The 21,207-nt window shown below is 53.5% G+C and overlaps 1 protein-coding gene across 1 annotated transcript in view; it reads right to left on the bottom strand.

Moving 5' to 3' along the window:
• LOC104401575 (kinesin light chain 1-like) overlaps positions 1–19,930 on the bottom strand; it is a gene marked incomplete at its 3' end in the record, with an annotated part of 22,486 nt that extends 2,556 nt beyond the window's left edge. The window contains exons 1-14 of the mRNA XM_010009188.1: positions 19,772–19,930; positions 10,983–11,249; positions 10,585–10,815; positions 10,121–10,203; positions 9,814–10,023; positions 9,418–9,505; positions 8,927–9,028; positions 8,420–8,593; positions 8,150–8,284; positions 7,775–7,807; positions 6,982–6,997; positions 5,114–5,168; positions 4,933–5,041; positions 4,010–4,159 (exon numbers count right to left, since the gene is read on the bottom strand). Coding sequence (XP_010007490.1) covers positions 4,010–4,159; positions 4,933–5,041; positions 5,114–5,168; positions 6,982–6,997; positions 7,775–7,807; positions 8,150–8,284; positions 8,420–8,593; positions 8,927–9,028; positions 9,418–9,505; positions 9,814–10,023; positions 10,121–10,203; positions 10,585–10,815; positions 10,983–11,231 — 1,635 coding nt within the window. The remainder of the gene's footprint in view (positions 1–4,009; positions 4,160–4,932; positions 5,042–5,113; positions 5,169–6,981; positions 6,998–7,774; positions 7,808–8,149; positions 8,285–8,419; positions 8,594–8,926; positions 9,029–9,417; positions 9,506–9,813; positions 10,024–10,120; positions 10,204–10,584; positions 10,816–10,982; positions 11,250–19,771) is intronic.
• Between the last annotated feature and the right edge of the window lie 1,277 nt (positions 19,931–21,207).

The raw sequence follows: 21,207 nt of genomic DNA, 5'->3' as shown, positions 1-21,207 counted from the left end.
GGTCTGTCTGCCTTTAATCAGAGGTACGGTTGTTACAGCACCGGGTCCAGCACAGGGCAAAGCACACAGAGGCCTCAACACACTCTGTGCTGGGGACTCACTGCTCCCCAGAGCATGGAGCAGCACTGGGAGAGAGGTAGGGGAGGCACAGCCCTGGATCACTCAGCCCTGGGCTCCGCACCCCATGGTCCCGGGGACAAAGCTCCTGTCAGCAAGCACAAGCTCCCAGGGCAGCAGGATGCACATGCCCCAAGGCCTCTGCACCACCACAGGAAAGCCAGGCCCAGACAGACACAAGCACATTTAGTATCACAACCTGCCAGATGACTAGCATGAGACAAACTAGCTAGCTAAATAAATAAGTGGGTTCCTGCGCTGGCCTCTGGGCTCTAACCTGCTGGCTGCAGCCTCCCCAGCTTCCTTCACAGGTAGGAGGGCCAGGGTTCACATCCCATAGGATGCAGGATGAGGGTGTGCACCCAAGGCTGTGAGGCTCAAGGCCCTGGGAAACGTCCCCCTTTCCCAGTAACGACTGACAGCACCAGACCCTGTGCAGGTCTGGAGTCCCATCAGAGGCACTGAGCCACCTCCACGCATGCCCAGGGTCAGCACTGTCTTCCTAGCAGTGACAAGGTTACACGTTTCCCACCTGCTTGGCAAGGGACAGCCAGGCAGGAACTCACAGCCCAGGACCAGCCCGTTGAGCCAGGTCCCGTGTTCAAGAATTTCCCCCCCCTTCCATGATCAACCTAGCCCCTTCTCCTCCTGTGGAAACCTCCCTCAAACCATCCCATCTGCCCCCACATCTTCAGAGCACTCCAAGTCCCAACTCTTCCTTTCCTCACATCCTTCTTTCCACATTTTTCTCCCAATCAATCTGCTCCAAACCAGCCCATTCCCCATTATCAGCCACTTCCAATGGCATGGTGCCTGGCCCCTTGCAGAAAAGCTCTGCTTTCCTCCTACCCTTCCTCTGCCTGCAAGGAACAGCAAACAGCTTCAGCCTGCCTCTCCCAGCAGCCACGCCTAGGGATGCTGGAGCAAGGGGGAGCTGATTCACCCTTTAATGCCATCAGGAATTAGGCGACAGCATCAGGTCAGGAGGTTGCCACCAAACATGCCTGTCCTAGCAGGTCCCTGCTACATGCACAGCCTTTAGCTGTCACCCCCCTCACCTTGTCTTGGATATACAGTAGCTATGGGCCACCCTACATTCCCATGCTGCTAGCTACAGAGGCCCACATGCTGCCACTGGGTCGCATAAAGCTCAGCAGGGAAGAGGATAGCAAGACAAGGACTGCCCTGTGCTGCAGGGAGAGCCCAGCTCACCAGTGGCCAGCGCAGGTTTGCTACAGGACACTAACATCAGCTAAGTCTACAGGGAAGAAAGCAACTGGGCACATGACAGCCCTGCCAAGGCCAGGCCTCCCTGTCCCAGAACAGCTCCCCATCTTCATGCCTCTCTCCTGGCTTCTGCAGAGATGGAGGGAACAAGCTAGGAGGGCTGAGGATGGCTAATGATGGTGGAGTCGATATGCCTGGAGTGAAGACAATCCCCTGCAGGCCTGGTCCCCAGCAGTGCGCAAGGGCAGGCTGGGCTGGGGGCACATGAGGGGACGGTGGCCCGTCACCCTGGCCTAGGGGAGCAGGCAGCTCCTCGCAGCTTCTTCCTGCTCTTGCTGGCCATGGGGCTGGCGCTGGCCAGGACCTCACTCCTCTGCAGGCGTGTCGGTGCCCTCACGTGCCGGGAGGGTTGGGGGGCTGGCGTGGAGTTCTTGCCGAGGAAGGAGGGATGGTGTGGAGGAAAAGTCGGAAGATACAACACAAACATCCAGGTGATTGCGGTGGAGGGGAAAGAGGGAGTCTCGGGAGGCATTTAAGCCTAGTGCACAGAGAGGAGAAAGACACAATTTACAAGGCCGTGAGGTTGTAGGTGCAGGTGGCGAGAAGGGCCCCGGTCATGTCTGGACAGGGTGGGAGCCTTGTGAGGCTCAATCAGCAGAGCCACATCTTTGCCAGTGCACTCAAGCAGGCTGGCAGAACAGCTAGCTTCAGGAGGAACAGCCTGGGCCTCCTGCTCGGAAGGGTCCCTGCTCCTGGGCTGCCGGCATGGACTGCTGAGCTGGTGCCATCCTGGCTCTCCCAGTTACCTGGGCAGCACGCAGCTGGTCCAGGCCCTGAGGTACTCCAGGGCTCCCCTTGGCAGCGGAGCACAGAGATTGACGGCACCACAGGGACTCCTATGGCCCGGCCTGCAGCAGCTAAAGGACGGCAGAAGAGCCTGCCTGGAGGCAGCATGTCCAAGGGCTCTAGACTGCTACAGGGAACAACTGGCCATGACAGACAAGAGCAGCAGGAGCTGTCTCAGCCTTCATTTCCAGGAGAGCTGCAGCCCAGAGCAGGGCTGCTGGCTTGGGACAGGAGGCTGGCTGTGTGTGCAGCATCATGTGGCAGCAACTGTGTCCCCCAGGGTGCTGGGCCAGTCCTCCAACCTGCTATCTACAGCTGGCTGTAGCAAGAACTATCCCATTGGCTGGGTCAGGCATTGCCTGCTTGCCCTGTGGTGATCAGCTCAGAGACTGGAAGGTTTCCCAGACCATCACTAGTGCACAGTGATCACCCCACACCAACCACAGCCAAGAGGAACCATGGAGACATAACAGGCCAGGGCAGGGACCAGCTGATCCTAACCCAAATCTGCAGCCCTCCCCCTGTACTTGTCTAGCCCCTATATGAACTGGGGAGTGCAAGGGCACAGGGTTGGTGCTTTCGCAGGTCTATGACCCTCTTTGCTCCTGATACCAAGAGCTGGGGCAGAGGACAGCTCTGCACCTGGGAGAGCTGCTGGGGCCTCTTGAAGGTCTGCTCCCCAGGTCCCCTTGAGTCATCACCAGGGTACAATCCACAATCAAGAGAGCCAGCAGGCTTCAGGCTTGGACGCTGAAGGGCTGTCATGGCAACAGGGAAGAAGGAGAAGGAAGAAAAGGAGCTCATGCAGTGGGGGTAGAGCGGAGCCAGGTGGGGAAGGGTTAGTGACAGCAGATGTGAGGGGGGAGCAAAGGACTCCATGTGCTCAGTGTGTCGCCTGTGCCAGGCCACAACCACCCCTGGGTACACCCAGCTACACTATGTTCTCTGCTAAAGTTTGCAGGAGGAATTTTAAGCGTTAACTAGCACTGAGCCAAGCACCCACCAGCACCATGCTCACTTTCCACTTCTTCTCCATCTTCCTCATTGCAAAAGACAAAAGGCACCTGTCACAGATCTGGACCACTATCACCCTCCAACATCAGCACAAGTGACCAAAGTGCCACTCAGTCTCAGAGCAAGCCTAGACAGGCTCCGACTGCTTTGTCTGTGCCTCAGCTAACACCAGCTTCTTTTGCCACAACTGGTCAGCCCAGCCTGACATCCCCAAAGACCTGCCTTTTACCACCTCTGCTTGGCCAGAGCCTACAGACAGCATGAGACCCAGAGAGGGGGATGGCAAAGACGCTGGCTGCAGACTATGACCATGCCCTACAGTCACTCAGTCACACGCACCAGGCATACAGCCCCAGAGCCCTCCCCAGGCTCAGCATTGCCTGCGTGCAGTGCAGGACAGACAGCCACACTGCCCACAGAGGCTGTGTGGGCCTGAGGTGGATACGATGCTCTCAGCCAGGGCCTCAAGAGGGGAGCAGCAGAGAGAGATGTTAATAAGGTTGCAAGGCTAAGATTAAGGGCAGACCAGGACCAGCTCATGCTGTGCATTGCCAGAGCCTAACAGCCCCCTGGAAGCAGGAGCCCCCATTGTGGGTATCTGGCCTGTACACCAAAAGCCAGGCCCAGCCACAAACCTTTGCAGGCTGGCTGGCTCATGCCAAGAAAGAGGGGAAGGAAGTGTGCAGGGAACAAATGGAGGCAGACAAGGATGCCACGACAGGCCACATGGGGACAGCCCTGATGCAGGCAGTCCCTTCCCTCTGGCAGCCCGCTGAGGCCATTCTTGATGGTGTCTTGTACTTACCCCGCTCCATTCCACGCCCATACTCACTTCCTCGCTACCGTCTGTGACATTCTCATACTTGACGCTGCCCCCCAGGCTCCGACGTCTCTCTGTGCCATCTCCCTCCTTCAGGATCTCCACCACCTTTGTCTGGTTGATTGGGTCAATGCCCTGCAAGGAGAAAGAGTTAAGGAAGCACCACGTTTTGCCCTTCTGTATTCTTTCCCTCTAGTGATCTGCTGTGCCATCGCTTGCTTGGTCCTATCCCCTCTCTTGGCCATTGCTCCATCACAGCCAAAACTCTCCAGCATAAGCAGGATGGACCCAAATGCCACCCTGCACTTAGCAGACTCTGTCAGGTTTCCCAGCTCAGCGAGCCCCATCAAACCATAACTGTCATGGAAGACAAGTTACTACAACCAAAGCAAACAGCTTATTTTCCTTCACATTTCAGTGTGTGAAGGTTTCTGCTGTCCTTCAGTCTTTGCTTACAGCTCTTGCTTTATTATTTGAGGATTGGGAAGAGCTTAGGGTGAGAGGTACTCTAAGAAATCCCTACTGTGTTTCCCTGGACAAAAAAAATAGTGAGAAGAAAACATCCCATTGAGCACAGATCTCAGTAGCTGAAAAAGCCCAGTAACCTGCGCTAACCTGGCTGTAGCACTTCTGCACCCCAAGAGCCAGACCTTCTTCCCAACACAGACACACATGGACAACCTGCTCCTTCCATGTGCATTTGCACAACCCCACACATGCACAAATACAACCCCAACCACCAAGATGCTATGGTGCTGTGGGAACATAAACCAAGGGTGTCAGAGGCTGCAAGGCCCAGAGAGGCCCTCACAGCACAGCCCGAGCCACAGGCAGCGCCATGCATTTGCTATGCTGATGCTCCCATCCCACAACACCCCCTGCCCCAGGGAGGATCCCTCCAGGGTTACCTGCCGCCGGGAGCGAACCGCGCACTCCTCCAAGGTCTCTGCCGCCTCCAGCTTGCCCTGGCGCCGGTACAGCGCACCCAGGTTCCTCAGTGTGGTGTTCACCGTCGGGCTGCAGTGACGGAACGTGAGCAGGAGCCCTGCTCTCTCCAGAGCCCACAGCTGCCTATGAGCCACCTCTTACCTGCTAACCTTACAGGCCTTGTACCAGCCGCCATACTCAGCGTAGGGAGCGCTGTCTCTGTGCTTGCTCTACAGGGAGAGGAGAAAGGAGAGCTGTTAGCCCCATGCCTACTGCCATGCCTTTGCCAGGGTCAGACCCTCAGCTGCACCTCCACACCAGCACATCCTTTGGAAACACAATGTGCAAATGCAGTGATGAAGCCCAGCAGGTTCCTGCAGGGAAAGCTGAAAGCCCATTTGCTGCAACAGATTTGGACCACAAGTAGAAGTGATGTCCCCAACCCACCAAGGAGCATAATCCCATTTCCTCGCCCCTTCCATAGTACCAAAGGGACAACACAGTCCATCCACACAGTGCTCTGGAGGACATAACACCCTACCGAGCATGCAAAATAGAGACCAAGAAAAAGCCACCCCAACCAACAAAACCAACCCATATGCGTGCCAGGCAGCAAGGGCACCAACCCCCTCAGACACAGTCAGTAAAGGAATCAGCCAGCCACATCCTAGGTCAGGCCTGCCCCACAGCAGCTCAGCTGATGAGCTGTTGTCTCCTCTCCATGCCCAGCCATTGCACCTCAAAGCTGGCTAGCCCTACCACAGCCAGGAACAGAGGCTGTGGGCCAGAGCAACAGGAGAGTGGGCAAGCTTGATGGTCAAGGCAAAAGATCCACAAGGAGAACCTACTCTGCGGGACACTGGCTGCCAGCCAGCACTGCCCTGGGTCAGTTGCCACCACGGCAGCTGCAGGCAGGAATTGTCTCTGCTGCGCGAGCAGGGCTCCTGCACACACCTTGTACCCCCTGGTGCATGGTGAGCACTGGCTCCACAGCAGGACTTTCCCTCTGAGGAGGGCTCTAGACCAGAAGAAATGGTCTTCAAAGGGACTATTCTTACTCAGTCCCACATGCTTCTCAGATCTCTAGCCCACATGGTGGAGCTTCCCTGAGCCACAGGCACATGTGAGTTTCCTTGCACCAGAGCCTACACAGCTGGGGCAGGCCCTAGGGACAGGAGAGCTCAGGACTCAAAGCATCTCTGAAGCTGTAGAGGCAGCCCCAAGAGGGCAGCTGAACCCAAGGGGAAAGGTGTCAAATCCCCTGGGGAGAAGCAGTGCCACAGGCCAGGGCTGCCTGCTGTGCCCAAGGCCCTGCTGCTGGCACAAGCTTGTCTCCCCCTGATGCCACTGAGAACAGAGCCAAAGAGGGGTGAGGGGAAAAAAAAACAAAAGTGAAGCTCTGCAAGAGGGGTTTGATGATTTTTTTAATAGGAGATGTGGAATCACAGCACGAAGCAGAGCACAGCAGCCCCAGCCCCTGGGCCAGCAGTACAAACAGGTCTGTGGTCACTGCTGCCTGGCCAGGAAGGCCATGCCAACCACATCGTGCCATGGGGCATGGGCACAGTTGCACTAGGGACAGGCAAAGCAGCTCAGCCCTTGCCTCAGGTTGTAAAACAAATCTCAGTCCCTGAGCCTGTTCTCTTGCCCCATAGCAAAACCCGCATTATCCAGAGCATAGCTCCGCACTGTAACTATCTACTTTTGACCTTAATAATCCAAAGGTCTTATCAGGAGTGACTCAGTCCCAGATGGGGCAAGGGAAGCCTGATCTCTGCGCCAACTTTGATTTCACCTGCATAGGATGTGGCAGCAAGCACAGTTTCTTTACAGCAGAACCTTCATGGGGAAGCAACAGGAGCTGTGGGAGGTGGAGCTGAGCACTGCTCTGGGGACTGCACAGAGCAGTTTAGTGGTAAGACACAGCATGCTGCTGGGGGGCAGCTACTAGAAGCCTGCTCTTAAGTACTTGCAGGATGGGACTGGTAAGTCACTAAGCCAAGCCTGGAGCCTGCTGTCTGAGCCCACACAGGGATGGTGCCTGCTCTGAGGGCAAAGGAAAAGGAGAAACAGTGTCTGCTCCCCCTGCAGCTATACCAGAGCCCTTCATTCTGCTGCTTCACCCACCTGCCAAAGAGCAGGCAAGGTTTTAGGCTTGGGAAATGCAGAGAGAGGACCCCCACTGCATTATCAGCTGAGCACAGAGCAGGGCCTGGGCAACAGGAGTAAGTGTCTTTGCCTCTAAGCTTAGTCCAAGGCAAGTACAACCCATGTCTATTCTCTTTCAGTCACCGGCCAGGATACAGAGCAGCTAGGGCCCACCCTGTGCAAAGATCTTTTTCAGGAGGTTTGGCTCTGTTTCCTAAGCAAGTTGATGGCAGCAGTTTCTTCTTGACCTCCACTTTTCCCCAGGCACCCTTAGGGCTGCTGCTTCAGAAGTAGGTTGTGCTCTGAGTACTAGCAGCTCTTTGGAACAGAGTGCCAAGGCTCTGCAGCACAACCCTCTGCCATCTGCCATCTTCCATCATCTGCATGCCCTAGAGGGATCACTGAAGCAAAAAGAGAGAGCCATGGTTTGAGAGGCTGAACAACCCCCTGCCCAAGGAAAAGTATCAAGCACTCCAATGGGCCTTCCCCCCCTGCTGCCCCAAGGAGCAGCCATGCTCTCTCTCTCTCTCCACTCTCCAGACTCTTCCTGGCCTTCATCAGTGGCCATGGCAGCTCTTCAGACTGCAGGAAGGAGGCTGTGGCTGTAACAAGAGGATCACAACCCCAAGATCTCCTTCCCCTCCCAGGGCTCTTGCTATCAACAGCACCACTCACCTTGCTCATCTCCTCTCTCTCCTCCGCGTGCATCTTTTTTTAATACAAGACAGCTCTGCTTACCACCTCACCCCGTTCCTCTGCCACTTCCACCGGGGCTCTGCCTCCTGGCACAGCACAGCACTCTGTCCCCAGAGCCAGCAGCTCACCAGAGGGAAGTGACAAGGCTTCCAGATCCCCCAGGCCCCAAGAAAGGCAACCAGCATTGCAAGGGCAGGACAGGGAACAGAACAAACTAGTCCTCCCACAGGGCTGAAGAGCAGCATAACACACTAGAAGGGCAGTGTCTCAAGGGCTGCCCAAAGCAGAGGCCGTGCAAGGCATCCCATCCCTCTGCCAGGAGGATGCTGAGAGCCAGGAGCCCCAACTGCTCACCCTTCCCCAGCCCCAACAGCTTCTGCTATACAAACCATCCACAGAGCCAAACTCCTTCACGTGAGCACGGGTGAGGATCTCCTTATACAGCACCTCTGCATCTTTGTATTTGCCTTGCTTCAGGTAACAGGAGGCCTGCAACCAAGAAAACAGCTCCAGCCCCACTGGGCAACACAGATTAACTCTGCCCACCTCTTGCAGCTCTCTCTGCATCTTCCAAGCACCAGGCCATGCTCCCCATCCCCACATGGGCTCTCCCAGGGGTCTCACCAGGTTGTTCTTGGTTTTGGCCACGTTGGGGTCATCAGGACCCAGGCAGCTCTCATAGATCTCCAGAGCCCTGCAGTAATAGTATTCCACCTCATCGTACTTGCCCTGGTTCTGGCACAGCAGGGCTAGATTGTTCAGCTGCTTGGCCACATCAGGATGGTCTTTGCCTAGGACCTGAGTAAAGAAAATAAGAGAAGCCACAAAAAGTCAACACTTAAAGACGATAGTGGACTCCTGGAGTTAACAGACCCTGTAGTCTGTCCATGACATGCCCATGTCAGACAGGAGCCAAGGACTAGGCAGGTAAAGAGGAGAAATTCCAGCTTCCACCTCCTGGCAGGCCTCTCTAAGGCTGCAAACGCTGGAGAGACAGGAAAGGTAGTGGCAAAATCAGCAGATAAAGAGACTAGTTAGGTCCTGGATCTCCAATGTGCAGTGAGGCAATGGGGGAAAACCCTCAGGGAGAGCTGGAAGAAAGGAAGGAGAGCACAGACGACCAGTACCTACCTTCTCACGGATCTCCAGGGCTCGCTTACACAGTGGCTCTGCCTCTTTGTACTTCCCTCTCTTGCCATAGAGAACAGCCAGGTTGTTCAAAGTTGCTGCCACCTGCAGAGACATAAGCTTCTCCATGAAACAGAGCAGAATCCAGCAGGATCAAACAAGGGGTGCAAGCAGCAGTAACATGGCAGCCCCATTTCCTTCATGCCTTCAGGATAGCTGCTTTTGAAGACAAGAAGGTCTAGAGGCAGAAGGCTACCCTGCCTACACTACAGGATCCAGGAGAAACCAACCTCTGATAGGCCATTCTGAACAAGACAGCAATGAGTGCTGAAGCAGCAAACCAACCCTACACAGTATGAACAGTACTCTGCACACTACAGAGCTCACTACTGACCTTGGTAGTCCAGCTGCAGACACACCAGAGGAGCACTGTTCTAGCCCCAGCAGCACCCACGGGGCAACAGAATTGACTGAATGAGGATGAAGACACTCACCGCTGGGTGGTCTTTGCCCAGAGTCTTCTCACGGATGGAGAGAGCATCATTCAAAAGGTGTGCTGCCTCTTTGTATTTATTCTGATCCCTGCAGTGCAAAGTCAACCATTTATTCAGGATTTGGACACCACAGCCCATCACAAGCAGAACTACCAATAAGAATCCTTCCACACAGATCCAGCCCCCACAGCCCTTTCATTTCTCCTTTCCTCCCTGCCAGTCCCTGGTTATATTAGGGAGTTTGGTGGTACAAATACCTTATCTGTGCCAAGACCTTTTTGAAAGGCAAACCACTGGAAGCAGGGGAAGCTCCCCATCACCAGCGTGTGCTGTCCTGGTAAATGGGAGAGACAGAAGGCTCTCCTGGCCCAGCCCTGCCCTCCCCAGCATGCTCACCTGTACACCAGTGCCAGGATGTTGAGCATGGTGGCCACATCGGGGTGATCATGGCCTGATGTCTTCTCCAGGTCCTCCAGTGCCTGCTTGCAGAGTGGCACAGCCACCTCATAGCGTCCCTGTGAGGCGTACTGGATGACAAGGTTGTGGAGCGTGCGCAGGCGTGCAGGAATCTCATAGCCTCCCTGCTGGGCAGCTGCCACTGCACTACTATGCTGGTGGGGCACTGCAGGCACAGAATAAACAGGGGCACAGTTGGCACAGCAGACTTGGACAGAGACAGCAGCGACCATGCACGAGGAAACACTTACGTCCAGGACCATGCTCCTCCTCCTCATTCGGGAACAGATCATCCAGAGAGTCCTTGGTGGAGTCACCCTCCTTCTCCTCCTGACAGGATGGAATCACAATACTGTGTGCTCCCAGAGAAGACAGCAGCCTGGGCTGAGTCAGCTGCCAAACTCTCCTCCCTGCTGCAGCCCACCAACACCCTCAGCTTCGCTCGTTGTCTCTGCCACCATCTTCTCCACACACAACAAACTAATAAAGCCAAATTTCCCCCAGCACATCCTGGCATGCTACTCCATGTTCTTCCAGAGACTCTGCCCTTTTAGTCACAGGGCAGAGCCTCTGGAAGCTCCCTTTAGTTATAGGCACTACTATAACTAAAGGAAGGGGCAAAATCCAGGGTGATGCTGTCACAAGCTAGGTAATCCCACTGGTCCAACCTCCCTACCCCCAAAGGTGCTGCCCAACAGGACTAGGGCATACCGAAGGTGAGACATCCTCATCATACTTCTTCAGCTGGTTCATGAACTCAAGGTGTTTCTTCTCCTCCTCCAGCTGAGCCACGGTTTGCTCACTGCGCTGCAGCTTCTGCTGAGTGTTAGCGAGCTCATCACGCAGCCACTGGTTCTCCTGGCACAGCCTCCGGACCTGAGCACGCAGCTTCTGCTTCTCTGACTCCACAGCATTCAGATGGTTGGACAACGCCATCATCACCTTGTCAAGAGACACAGCCAGTAACTACCACTATCTGGTATCTCCCTCATATGCATGCTCAGGGCCTACTCTCAGGGTCATGCTCAGCCCCCTGCTGCCTTTGCAGCTTACAGGGAATGGCCACATGCCTGCCTTCCCCTGTCAGTGTTGGGTAACACCGCTCTCACCTGAGCCTCTCCAAGCCCCAGCTCTATCATCTCCACTGACTTGCGGAGCAAGTTGGATTTTTCATGCACAAGATTGGCTTCTTCATCTTTCTTCAGGCACTTTATGGTTTCCAGCAAGCTGTGCAGGATGGAGTTGTGTTCATTCTTGAGTGCCTCCAGCCCCTGCATCACTAGCTTGGTGTTGGAAATTATCTCCTCTTGGCTCAACTTGTCCAGTTTCTCCTCCCTAGGGTACACCATGGTGGACATAGTCCTGCTTCTGCAGCCCTGCAGGAAGAGAGACAAAACCTGAATGCCTCAGTGCTGCTTCAGAGAGCCACAACCAGACACAAGTGTTACAGCTTCCTTCAAGCAGCCAGAGACAGCATTCAACTGCTTGTCTGCTCTAAGCCCTTCCCCTGTCCCTTTGGCAGCTGTCAGGGCATGTGTCTCCACTTCTGTGACACGGAATGCTGCAACCAATTCAGGTGGCACACGTGGACAGGAGACAAAAGGCTAGAATCACTGCTGACCTCCCACACCCCCACACTCCCAGCAGCAAGGAAAGCTGATTTAGCTTCCATTTAAGAGCATAGATTTGTAGTTGGCAGCTGGGGTTGCAATGCATGCACCTCCTGCCCACAGGCCATGGATGCAAGGAGGCTGTCACAGATCGACACCTTTTCTGACTGCAGGGGAAAGAGAATAGAAAGTGAAGGGATGCCAGCTCAAAGCTTTCTGGTTAATCGATACAAAACCTCCTGCAAGACCATCTCAGACAGGGAGGCACCTTACTGGCCAAATAAAACCTTCCCTGCCTAGAAGAGCACACCCTCATAACCCCAGCCTCGGCACAGGATTGCCACTGTGGCCAAAAGCGACACAAACACCACCAGCATGAACCGAATCACACCTGGGTGAGAAAGATTACATACACCAAGAGCTACAGTCACACTAGTGTAACCTCGGTGTGAGTGTCAGCCTGAAGCACTAACAGCTTTTCCAGCCTTCCCTGCTGACAGACCAAGGGCTCCTCAGGATGCCATAAGGACTCCATACTCCTTTCCTATCCCATGCCCCCAGATATGCAACAGGAGTACCAAGCTACTGCCTTTGCACAGGGACTCCAAGTTACTACAGCCCACTACGTTAGTGTGGCTGTGGGATGCCTGCAAGGTGAAATCCAGGGGCTAAGGAAAGACAGCAGGCCAGAGGGCAGATGTGAGAAGCAGGCAGCATGCTACGGGTCACCCCAAGGGCAGGCTCCTTCACGGCCGGCATCAGCCGCTGCCATGCCCCGCACAGGCAGCACCTCCGCACTGCCTGGAGCTGTCAGGAGGCACTGAACATGGGCACCCAGGGCCCTGCTGGCAGGAGGCTGGCAAACTGCCCAGGCCCTACACAGGAGCAGGAAGAGCTGCCAACAGGTTTGTCTTTGTCCTCCTGCAGGACCCACCTCTGCGTGGCTCAAGCTCTTTGTGCAGCAGCAGCCTTGCTGAGCATGTTGCCCAGGTACATAGCAGGGCAGAGCAGAGCCCCTCTCCTGCCCACCCTGCACTCTGCCCCAGGGGACACAGGGCAATCCCCCAGCTCAGCTACCGCTACCCCTGCCTTGGAGTGGGCCCTGAGCAATAATGGCATCCGGTTTCTTCCTCACTGCAGCACTGTAAAGCTAAGATGGCAAACAGTGCTGGGGCAGTTGCTAAAAGTACATACATCTCCTCCTCTTTAGCCTTACTCTTCCAGAAGCCCTTAGAGTTGTTTTATACGCCAGAGCTCTTGGCTCCTTTTTGGTTTCTGTTCCAGTGATGCACATCCATCCCTCAGGAAGTGTTAAGACACCATATCTCCTGAAGACTGGGTTCCTGTTCATACCTTTGAGCAAGAGCCAAGCACTCCTCCACCCACTCCAGAGTCACAATGCTGACATTCACTTCATGATCACCAGCACCAAGCCTGAGCCATACTTCACTGTATCCTTCACTTCTGGGTATCTGCCGTGCTCCATGTGCAGTCAGTTACCCTGTGCATTGTGCATTTCACACTGAAAAGTCATCTGAACTGTGACATTTCCCACCTTGCTTTAAAGACCATATGACGAGAACATCATGAAAAACCTCCCTGAGATTAAGACAGGGGCCATAGAGGACCATTTCAAAGAAAAGAATGGGTCTGTTGAGACTGGGCTGACACTTATATCCTGCCTTCCAAACTGATTCTGCAGGAACTGGCAGCTAAGCATTCTGGTCCCTATTTCTCTTGGTTAATCTTTTTCGACCTTCAGAAACTCATCTGGGGGAGCAATCGAGTGTTAGAACAGCAAGGAAAGCCCTGCCTAAAGCAGGTTTCTGTGGGTGAACACAAGTCAGGAAGAGTGTATCGATGCTAGCGCTGGCACAACTGTCAAAGCACTGTTGTCCTGCTCCAAAATGCATCCAGAGAGCTTCCCAGGAGGGTTCAAAAGGCACTCACCTGCTTCCAAAGAAGCCAAGGCAATAACTGCTAAAGAGTGAAACAGCCCCACCACTGGTTTCAGCTCATATGGAAACAGCCCCAGACTCAGAAACAGGAACATCAGTGGGAGTCCTCTGGAGCACCCACAATGCTTGGGGCACAAGGAGAGCCCCAGGAGCAGCCCCAGACACAGCACACAACAAAACAAGAGCTCTGCCCTAAGGCTCACGCTGCTGAGTAGCACAAGTGCCTCTTCACCCATCCTCTGTGTCCTGGGTCAGCTGTGACATGCTGACAGCTTTCATGGAAGCATTACTGATGTCCATAGAGAAATCTTGCTGTCATCTTCAAAAAGTGCAATACAAATGCATTGGGAAGAAGAATATGTTACAAATCATGATAAAAAGCCACCAGAGCTTGAACCTTGCTAGGTAACAGAGTCAGACAAGATCCAGAGCCATAGAAAAATCAGCCTCATTCAGTCCACTGTGCATAGAATAACTGAGGAATTGCCAACCTGGATATTAAACCACCAGTGCCTTCATTACAGTGACATCCTGTCTTTCCTCAGCCCTTCCAGCAGAAGAAAGCTTCAAGGATTTCAGAGTCCCCACAATCAACTTGTTTTTCCAAACTGTAAAGATTTCAGACTGAGAAGGGAAATTAATCAAAACATTCTGACCCACAGCACAGACTTATCCTACCCTACAGCCATATCCTCAGGACATACCAACACAGGCTCCTATTCTCTCTCTGTACGAACACCTCTACGCAACCCTGGTCTTTCCTTCTCAGGGTGACATCCTAGAAGCACAGCTGTTAGGTACCAACATGCTTCCAACATTCAAGGGTGGACAGGGGATGATCCAGGCTGGACACAGGCACACAACCTGGAAACAACATGCAAGCTGTTCCTTCCCAAGTACCAGCAAGAAAACACTGGCAACTGCAGAGAAGTCATTTCAACACTGCTACCTCTCATACAGCAAAGGAGATCAACAAAACACTGGTGGGAGCTGCCTTATCCCTCCAAATCAACAATTCTTCCCATCAGAGCCTTATTTCTAGCTCTCCCCAGTGCTGGCAGGTCTACACTCAGTAGCCCTCCAAAGAAGAACCATGCTTTATGGCAACTGATGCCAAGGTCAGGCAGGCTGAGCCTGCTGTATAAGCACTCTTACTGCTCCCACACAGTCAGTAAAGGGCACTGAGTGTCCTTTATCCAGGCAGAAAAAACACTCAAGAGGTTTGCGCAGAGAGGGGGACACACACCATCCTTCGCCTTTGGCAAGGGGATTCCAGCCCGGAATAGGAAGAAAGAATGCTTTTCCAACATGTTCCTCATGAGCTGGGGTTCACAGTTCCTAGTTTATGCTGGTGCATTCCTCGTGGCTCTGCAGGTGCCAAAGCCTTGGTCTCCACCAGCAGATTTCTGCTCCAGTTGGCATGTCTTCCCTATTTACAGGGAGCTGCTAGAACAGCCTGGCTTTCCGGCAACACCCATCTCACCCCTGCACCCTGCTCCCATTTGGATGAGTGCTGCAGTTGCAGCAATCAGCTGGGAATCCATCAGCTAGCACATCCTGCCAGGCAGAAACGTTCCTCCTGTATTCAAGTGCATAACTGGGAAATCACTGAGCATCAGCAATTTCAGCAGCCTACTTCTCTGCCTCTGAAAACTGCTCCCACATGCAAGAGCTTTAAGAGGAAAGGGCTGGAAGCTTCACTGCTTCTATCTTAAACCCACAACAGCTGCCACAACAGAAACAAGGGCGCCAGCCTAAATGGGTCCAAGAGAATCTTAAACCTTAGATCACGATGCCTAATGCTAGAAAAATACAGAGGGCAAAGAAAATAAGCAGCAAGGGGCAAAAAAGAAGTCAACTACAGTAGGACAGAGACTTCAGGTCTACACATGCCTCAACGAATTCAGTTTGCTGTCTCCACACATGTCCCTAGACCAAGTGTACGTGAGACACAGGGTACCACCACAACTCACACAAGTGATACTGTCAAGACAATAACTGCAGCTTCCTTCAAACTGCGTTTGCCCTGCCAGCACTCTCTGTATAGAAATGGGCACATCTTTAGCAGCAAATTCTACTGTAGAAGGTGATCTCAGGATACAGTAGCTGCAGATAAACAGCTGGGTTCTGGGAAAAAAAGCTTCCCGTGGAAAAAACCAAATCTGACCCATAGCAAGAATGAGGGAGCGTATCTGGGAGATAGCAATGGCAGCATTTAGAAATGGAAATACAGGGCTTAAAGTCTTATTTCCACAAAAATTTTTCCAGTCTCATACTTTTGCTACCTGGAGAAACAGCAAAGTCATGTCTTTGTGAAGCAAGCCACTTGATAAAAGTAGGGAGAGGTCTTTCCCCCTCTTTGGGCCTCTGCCAGCTCATTACTGTTAAACAACAGAATAAAGAGTTTCTGGAAAGACTGACTGACCTCCAACGAAGCTGTGAGATCACCAACACACAGCTGAGCCCCCACTCCTAAGGGATACTGCGACAAAACCTACACCTAATGCCTTGGACACTGAAAAGTAAAATAAAACAGGAAAGAGCAAACGGAGTGGCAAGGTTGCAGCCATCCCAGAGGCTGTGTCATGAGCACAGGCTTTCCCCTTATTTTGACACCGCAGTGCCAGAAAGCGGAGGCTGTAGGAGACTGCAGTCAGCGGCGCAGAGCCTCTGAGGCTCCCACTGCACAGCCAGGGCATTCTGACCCTGACAGGAGACTTGGAAACTGCCACACCACTGCCAGAAGAGCCACTGCGCTCAGTGTCACCACCCCAGGCCACAGACAAGGGATAAACTGGTGCTGCTGAGCTGCACATCCAGCAGTCAGCATTTCCAGAGATGCTCCAGTATGGATAAAGCAAGAGACACAATCAGCTCTTATGGTGCCCAAGAACAGGTGGAATAATTGCAGCATATGCCTCCATCCTGGGATACATGCCTGCTGAGGTTCATATGAGGCAAAGCGGGAATGGTGCTATGTGATGCTTGTTACCCCTGCCAGAAATGCCTGGTATCTCTCATGCTCCCTTAGAGCCACTAAGAACACACAAAGAGGAGATCAGTCAGGGGTCAGCACCCTGGGAGTTCACAGCCAGCATATCTCTGAGCTGCAATCCCAAAGCCAACAGATCTGCCCGAAGTTCTTTGCCAACCCCAGCCTGGATGTTTATTGTACTACAGACAATCTAGAGAGTCAAACCAACCCACAGATAACTTCAAGTACCACAGAGAAACTTCTGTGTTGCAATTTCCTTCCCAATAAAAGAGTCTGGCTATTGTATTACTTGGAAGGGATGCCTAGAGGTTTCTTCACTCAAAGCAGGCATCTGATCAGATATCTGTGCCTAGTCAAGGGCTGAATATCTCCCAAAAAGGAGATCCCCCAAGCCCTTCAGACCCCTGTTCCACGACCTAACCATCCTCATGGTTTAAAAAAAAAAAAAAAAAAAAGCAAATCCTCATCTGAATTCCTTAGATAAACTTATTACATTTGCCTTTGCTGAACACCACTTCAGGACAAAGAGACCAGGCACCACAGCACTAGAAACTGACCCTTGGCTCAGAGGAAGGGAATGTAGCACATGCCTCCTTTCAGCAGGGTCCCATGGTGACAGGGTCCCTCTGTCCCAGAGCAAGAGAGGCAACAGAATCCATCTCCAGCAGCAGAGCAAGGAGCTGTCCCACCTGCATTCTCCCATCCCCAAGAAACAGGACTCTGCACCAAGACACTCCCTTGCATGGTTTTAAAGCCCATCCCAAAGCCCAGAAAGGCTTCCCCAGGCTTGGGAATCATGTGTAACTCGGCACAAATTGACTGTGCTGCTGGAAACAGCGCAGCCCTCCCCGTCCCCTGGACAGGGCTCAAGGCCAGGATTGCTCCTTTCAGCAGCAGCTGACACATACCAGCTCTAGCTGAGCGTGAAGCTCCAGTGGCTTCTCCAGACACTGGAAGGCCTGCGTTGGGAAAGTCTGTGCTAACCAGCAGGCTGCAGAAGCCCTGGGACTTTGAACCAGGACTATGGAACTCAATTTGCAGTTCTCCACAAGGAGATCTGAGGCTCCCTTCATGCTTTCCCTTCAGCACTGAAGACTCCTCTGTCCCAGAAGCTTCAGCTCCTCACCATCTTCAATTCTTAACAGAAAACACATCACAGCATAACCTTCCTGAAACCTAGGGTGAACTGATGGTAAGCTGGATGTACACTAACATGGGGCACAGTGGCTCAGTTTTGTATCACTACAGAAAGGATCTGGGAGCTTCCCATCTCCTTCCCACTTTCTAGCCCACACGTGGAAATAGCAAGTCAAAAGCTACTAGGGTTTGTTCTGATTGACCAGAGAAAGCAATTCATGTGTTACCGAAGCAAGAACCAACTCCAATAAACATGTTGTCTGAGGAAAACAGAAGAGATGGTCTGTTTGGCTTTTTGTCAGATCACACATTCCTTCCAAGACCAGAAAAGGTCTTACCCCTCTGATGCATTAGTGGTGAAACAATACAGATATTGGTGGCAATAGGGGTTAAAAAAAACCCCACAGCAAAACAACCAACCAGACAAAAAAGAAACCAGACTAGCACCTACACGTGCCATTAGCAGAAAGCCATTTTGCTCCACACTGCAGTTCATGCTGTCCACAACCCCAGCTGGCCAGGGAAACATGCACCTCTCAGCAGGCCATTGCAACCAGAACAGCGGCCATTGCCACCCCCACCAACAAGCTCATGCTGGCACCTCCATATCAGCTGATAAGACCTTGTTTTTAAACTCTTGCAGGATGGATTTGGTGAGCTGCTGCAGACATAAGCATCCTCTGTGCCCAGGACTACAGTGGAACAGCATTAAAAGCTGTTTCCAGGCTAGCGGAGACAAGAGCTGAGCAGCTGGAACGAAGCCAGGACAAGCATCTCTTCCTAGCTTCAGGATCTGATTGGGAGTCTCGCTCTATGTAAGACAGAGGCAGAGCCGTTACTTTGCCCTCACAGCATGAAGCAGTATTAAAGCAGGCAGAATAATTCCCAGGAGTCCATGGCTCTGCAGGCGTCTAATGCAGGGGCTGTGTACTGGATGTGCATCACAGGTACAGGAGATGGTCAGGACGCAGCTGGGAACAGCAAGTGTGCTGGAGCCACGCTGTGTACCCTGAAGAGCTCTGGAGTACCCACACTCCCTCCACGGTGTACCTGGGGCAGCTCCAGTGACCAGCTGACTGCAGGGCTGAGCTATTATTTCCAGAAACAAGCAGGACTTGTAAACCATAACAAGACAGCCAAATCCAGAGAGACAAAGCTCTCTGGAGGATCTGTTTTACTTCTGGCTGTCCCGAACAACTGGAATTCTTTGAGGAGATAAATTGCTCTTTCCTAGCAAATCAAGCCCTTATTCAGCAATTTTGCCAAGGTCAAAATCTCACCACATGCTCTTTGTGTCCCAAGAGCCATTGTGGTATTTGGGGGTTAATGCTGTTGTTCCTACCTGGACATTCCTCCAAAAAAGCAGATGAGCGAGCATGCACTTCCTGCTCCTTCTGCCAATTACAGCAGCGCTCAGCCATGTTTATTTACCCTCTGTCTGAGCTGGCCAGATCTTTGACCCAATGCATGCTGAACACCACCCTACCTCCCCTCACGCAGAGACAGGGGCTCTCCATGTCTCCAAGGTGGCATTGGAGACCAAGGGCACTAGAGGAGACCCTGGTGTGGCACTGCAGGAGTGTGCCAGATGCCAGCCCTGCAGGACGCAGGGGAGCCTGCGGCTGCTGGTAACGCGCCGCTGCCTCCCACCATTGTGCATGTTCTCCCGACTGCCTGGCCACAGCGTTCTGCTGCAGCACCATCCCCCAGCCCATCCTCAGACACCTCCTCCCAGCCACATCTTCTCCCTCCCAGCAGCTCACTAGCAATTGCTTCCCCCCTGCTCCCACCTTCGGTAGGGTGCACCTCCACTGCAAGCAGCTTAGTAAGCAGTTTATTAATGGGAGGAAGGTTTGAGGGGAAACAAGGTTCGGGAAGTTTGAGAGCCACCGTTGTACGCCAGGAGCTGCCTCCGTCATTGCTTCTCTGGCTTTGTCTGGCAGCAGGAGGCACGCCCGCTGCTTATCCTTGGGACAATCAAGCCAGAGAAACCCCTCCATCCCTCCTCAGTATCCCCACACAGAAACCCTATGCCCACCCAGCTAAATGTAAGGCTCCCAAGGAGAAAAGTTTTCATCAGCTCTACCCGAAATGGCACATCAAAGCGGTCCTTTGTTACAGGCTCGCTGGGCACCCTGCCTGCTGCCTCAGTCACCAGATGGGAATCCTGCCCACCCCCCTCCACCGAGGAGCAGTACCTGGCTGCCTGCAGCAGCTTGTCCAGTGCTGGCACTCCCAGAGGCCCCGGTGCTGCGGGGAAGCACAGGCTGCGGCGATGCACGGCTCCCACCGTGCTGCACTCCGGCTCTAGCAGAGGCGCAGGCACCAGGCGCTCGGCAGCCAACCACACTGCAGCGGGCGGGGGGGGAAGGGGGGAGGAGGAGATCCAGGCTCCAGAAACAGGATGGTGGGATGCTCTCCTGGAAGCGCAGAAAGCATCACGCACACCAAGCCCAGGGCTCCTTCCTCAGGGACCCACGGGAGCCCCAAGGAATGGGGCAGAGTCCCCTAGCTGCTGCTGCATGCTGCCCAAACTCTACCCCACCATCAGCAGGAGCTGAGACAGTCACGGTCACCCCTGCCCTGCGCCAGCCATATCTGCGCCATCCAATACTCAATCAGGTTTTACATCCTGCTTGGTATCACCTTCACCTGTGTCCCCACTGCTGACCCCATCCAAAGCTCAAGCCAAGCTATGTGATCGCTATTGCTGTGCCCGCAGAAGTGGGCAGATCCAGGACAAGATCCCAGTGTTAGCACTGCAGGGTGCAGAGCTGGGCCAGCACTGCCTGGAAGCATCCATTCCACCTCTAGATGCTTTACACAGAGAACACAGATGCCGCAGCATTGCAGCATCCAGTGTAGCCAGCCAATTGTTGCTATAATCACCCCACCACAGCAACACAAGCCCTTCACGCTGCAATCCACAATGTTTGGTGAGCCTCTGGAGGCATGCTGTCCCCAGCTACCTACATGTCTGAGCCAACGTTCCACTGGGAACCCTGACCCTCTCCACAGGCGCTCCCAGAGAGGGAAGAGCTCCAAGTGTCCCAGGAGGGAACCCAGCCATGGTGACATGTAGGCCCTCTCTTACCTCATCTCACAACACACACTTCTTCACTAAAGCATCTTACTGTTCTCCTTTCCCTTCTGTAGTTCTGGAGGGCAAACCCAGCTGGCTATGGGGTACACATAGCTACAGTGGGGTTAAAGAAGAATTCACACCAGTTACACAGAAGCGCAAACACACATTATTTATCTTACACAGACAGCCATTCCTGGCAGTGAAGACACAACCTAATTTTAGAGGAGTGAATCCCTCACTCTGTGTCCACAGCACCCTGGAAACAGCCATACCTCAAATACTGTGTTCAGTTCTAGGCCCCTCACAAGAGACATTGAGGTGCTGGAGCAGGGCCAGAGAAGGGCCTGGAGCACAAGTGTGATGAGGAACGGGGCTGAGGGAACTTGGGGGGTTTAGTCTGGAGAAGAGAAGGCTCAGGGGGCACCTTATTGCTCTCTACAACTGCCTGAAAGGAGGATGGAGCCAGGAGGGAGCTCGTCTCTGCTCCCAAGGAACAAGGGACAGGACAAGACGAAACTGCCTCAAGCTGCTCCAGGGGAGGTTTAGGCT

The sequence above is a fragment of the Nestor notabilis genome, unplaced genomic scaffold (assembly GCF_000696875.1).
Source record: "Nestor notabilis isolate BGI_N333 unplaced genomic scaffold, ASM69687v1 scaffold25212, whole genome shotgun sequence".
Taxonomy (NCBI): domain Eukaryota; kingdom Metazoa; phylum Chordata; class Aves; order Psittaciformes; family Psittacidae; genus Nestor; species Nestor notabilis.
The sequence above is the reverse complement of the archived record's forward strand: the minus strand, read 5'-3'. Positions and strand labels throughout refer to the sequence as shown.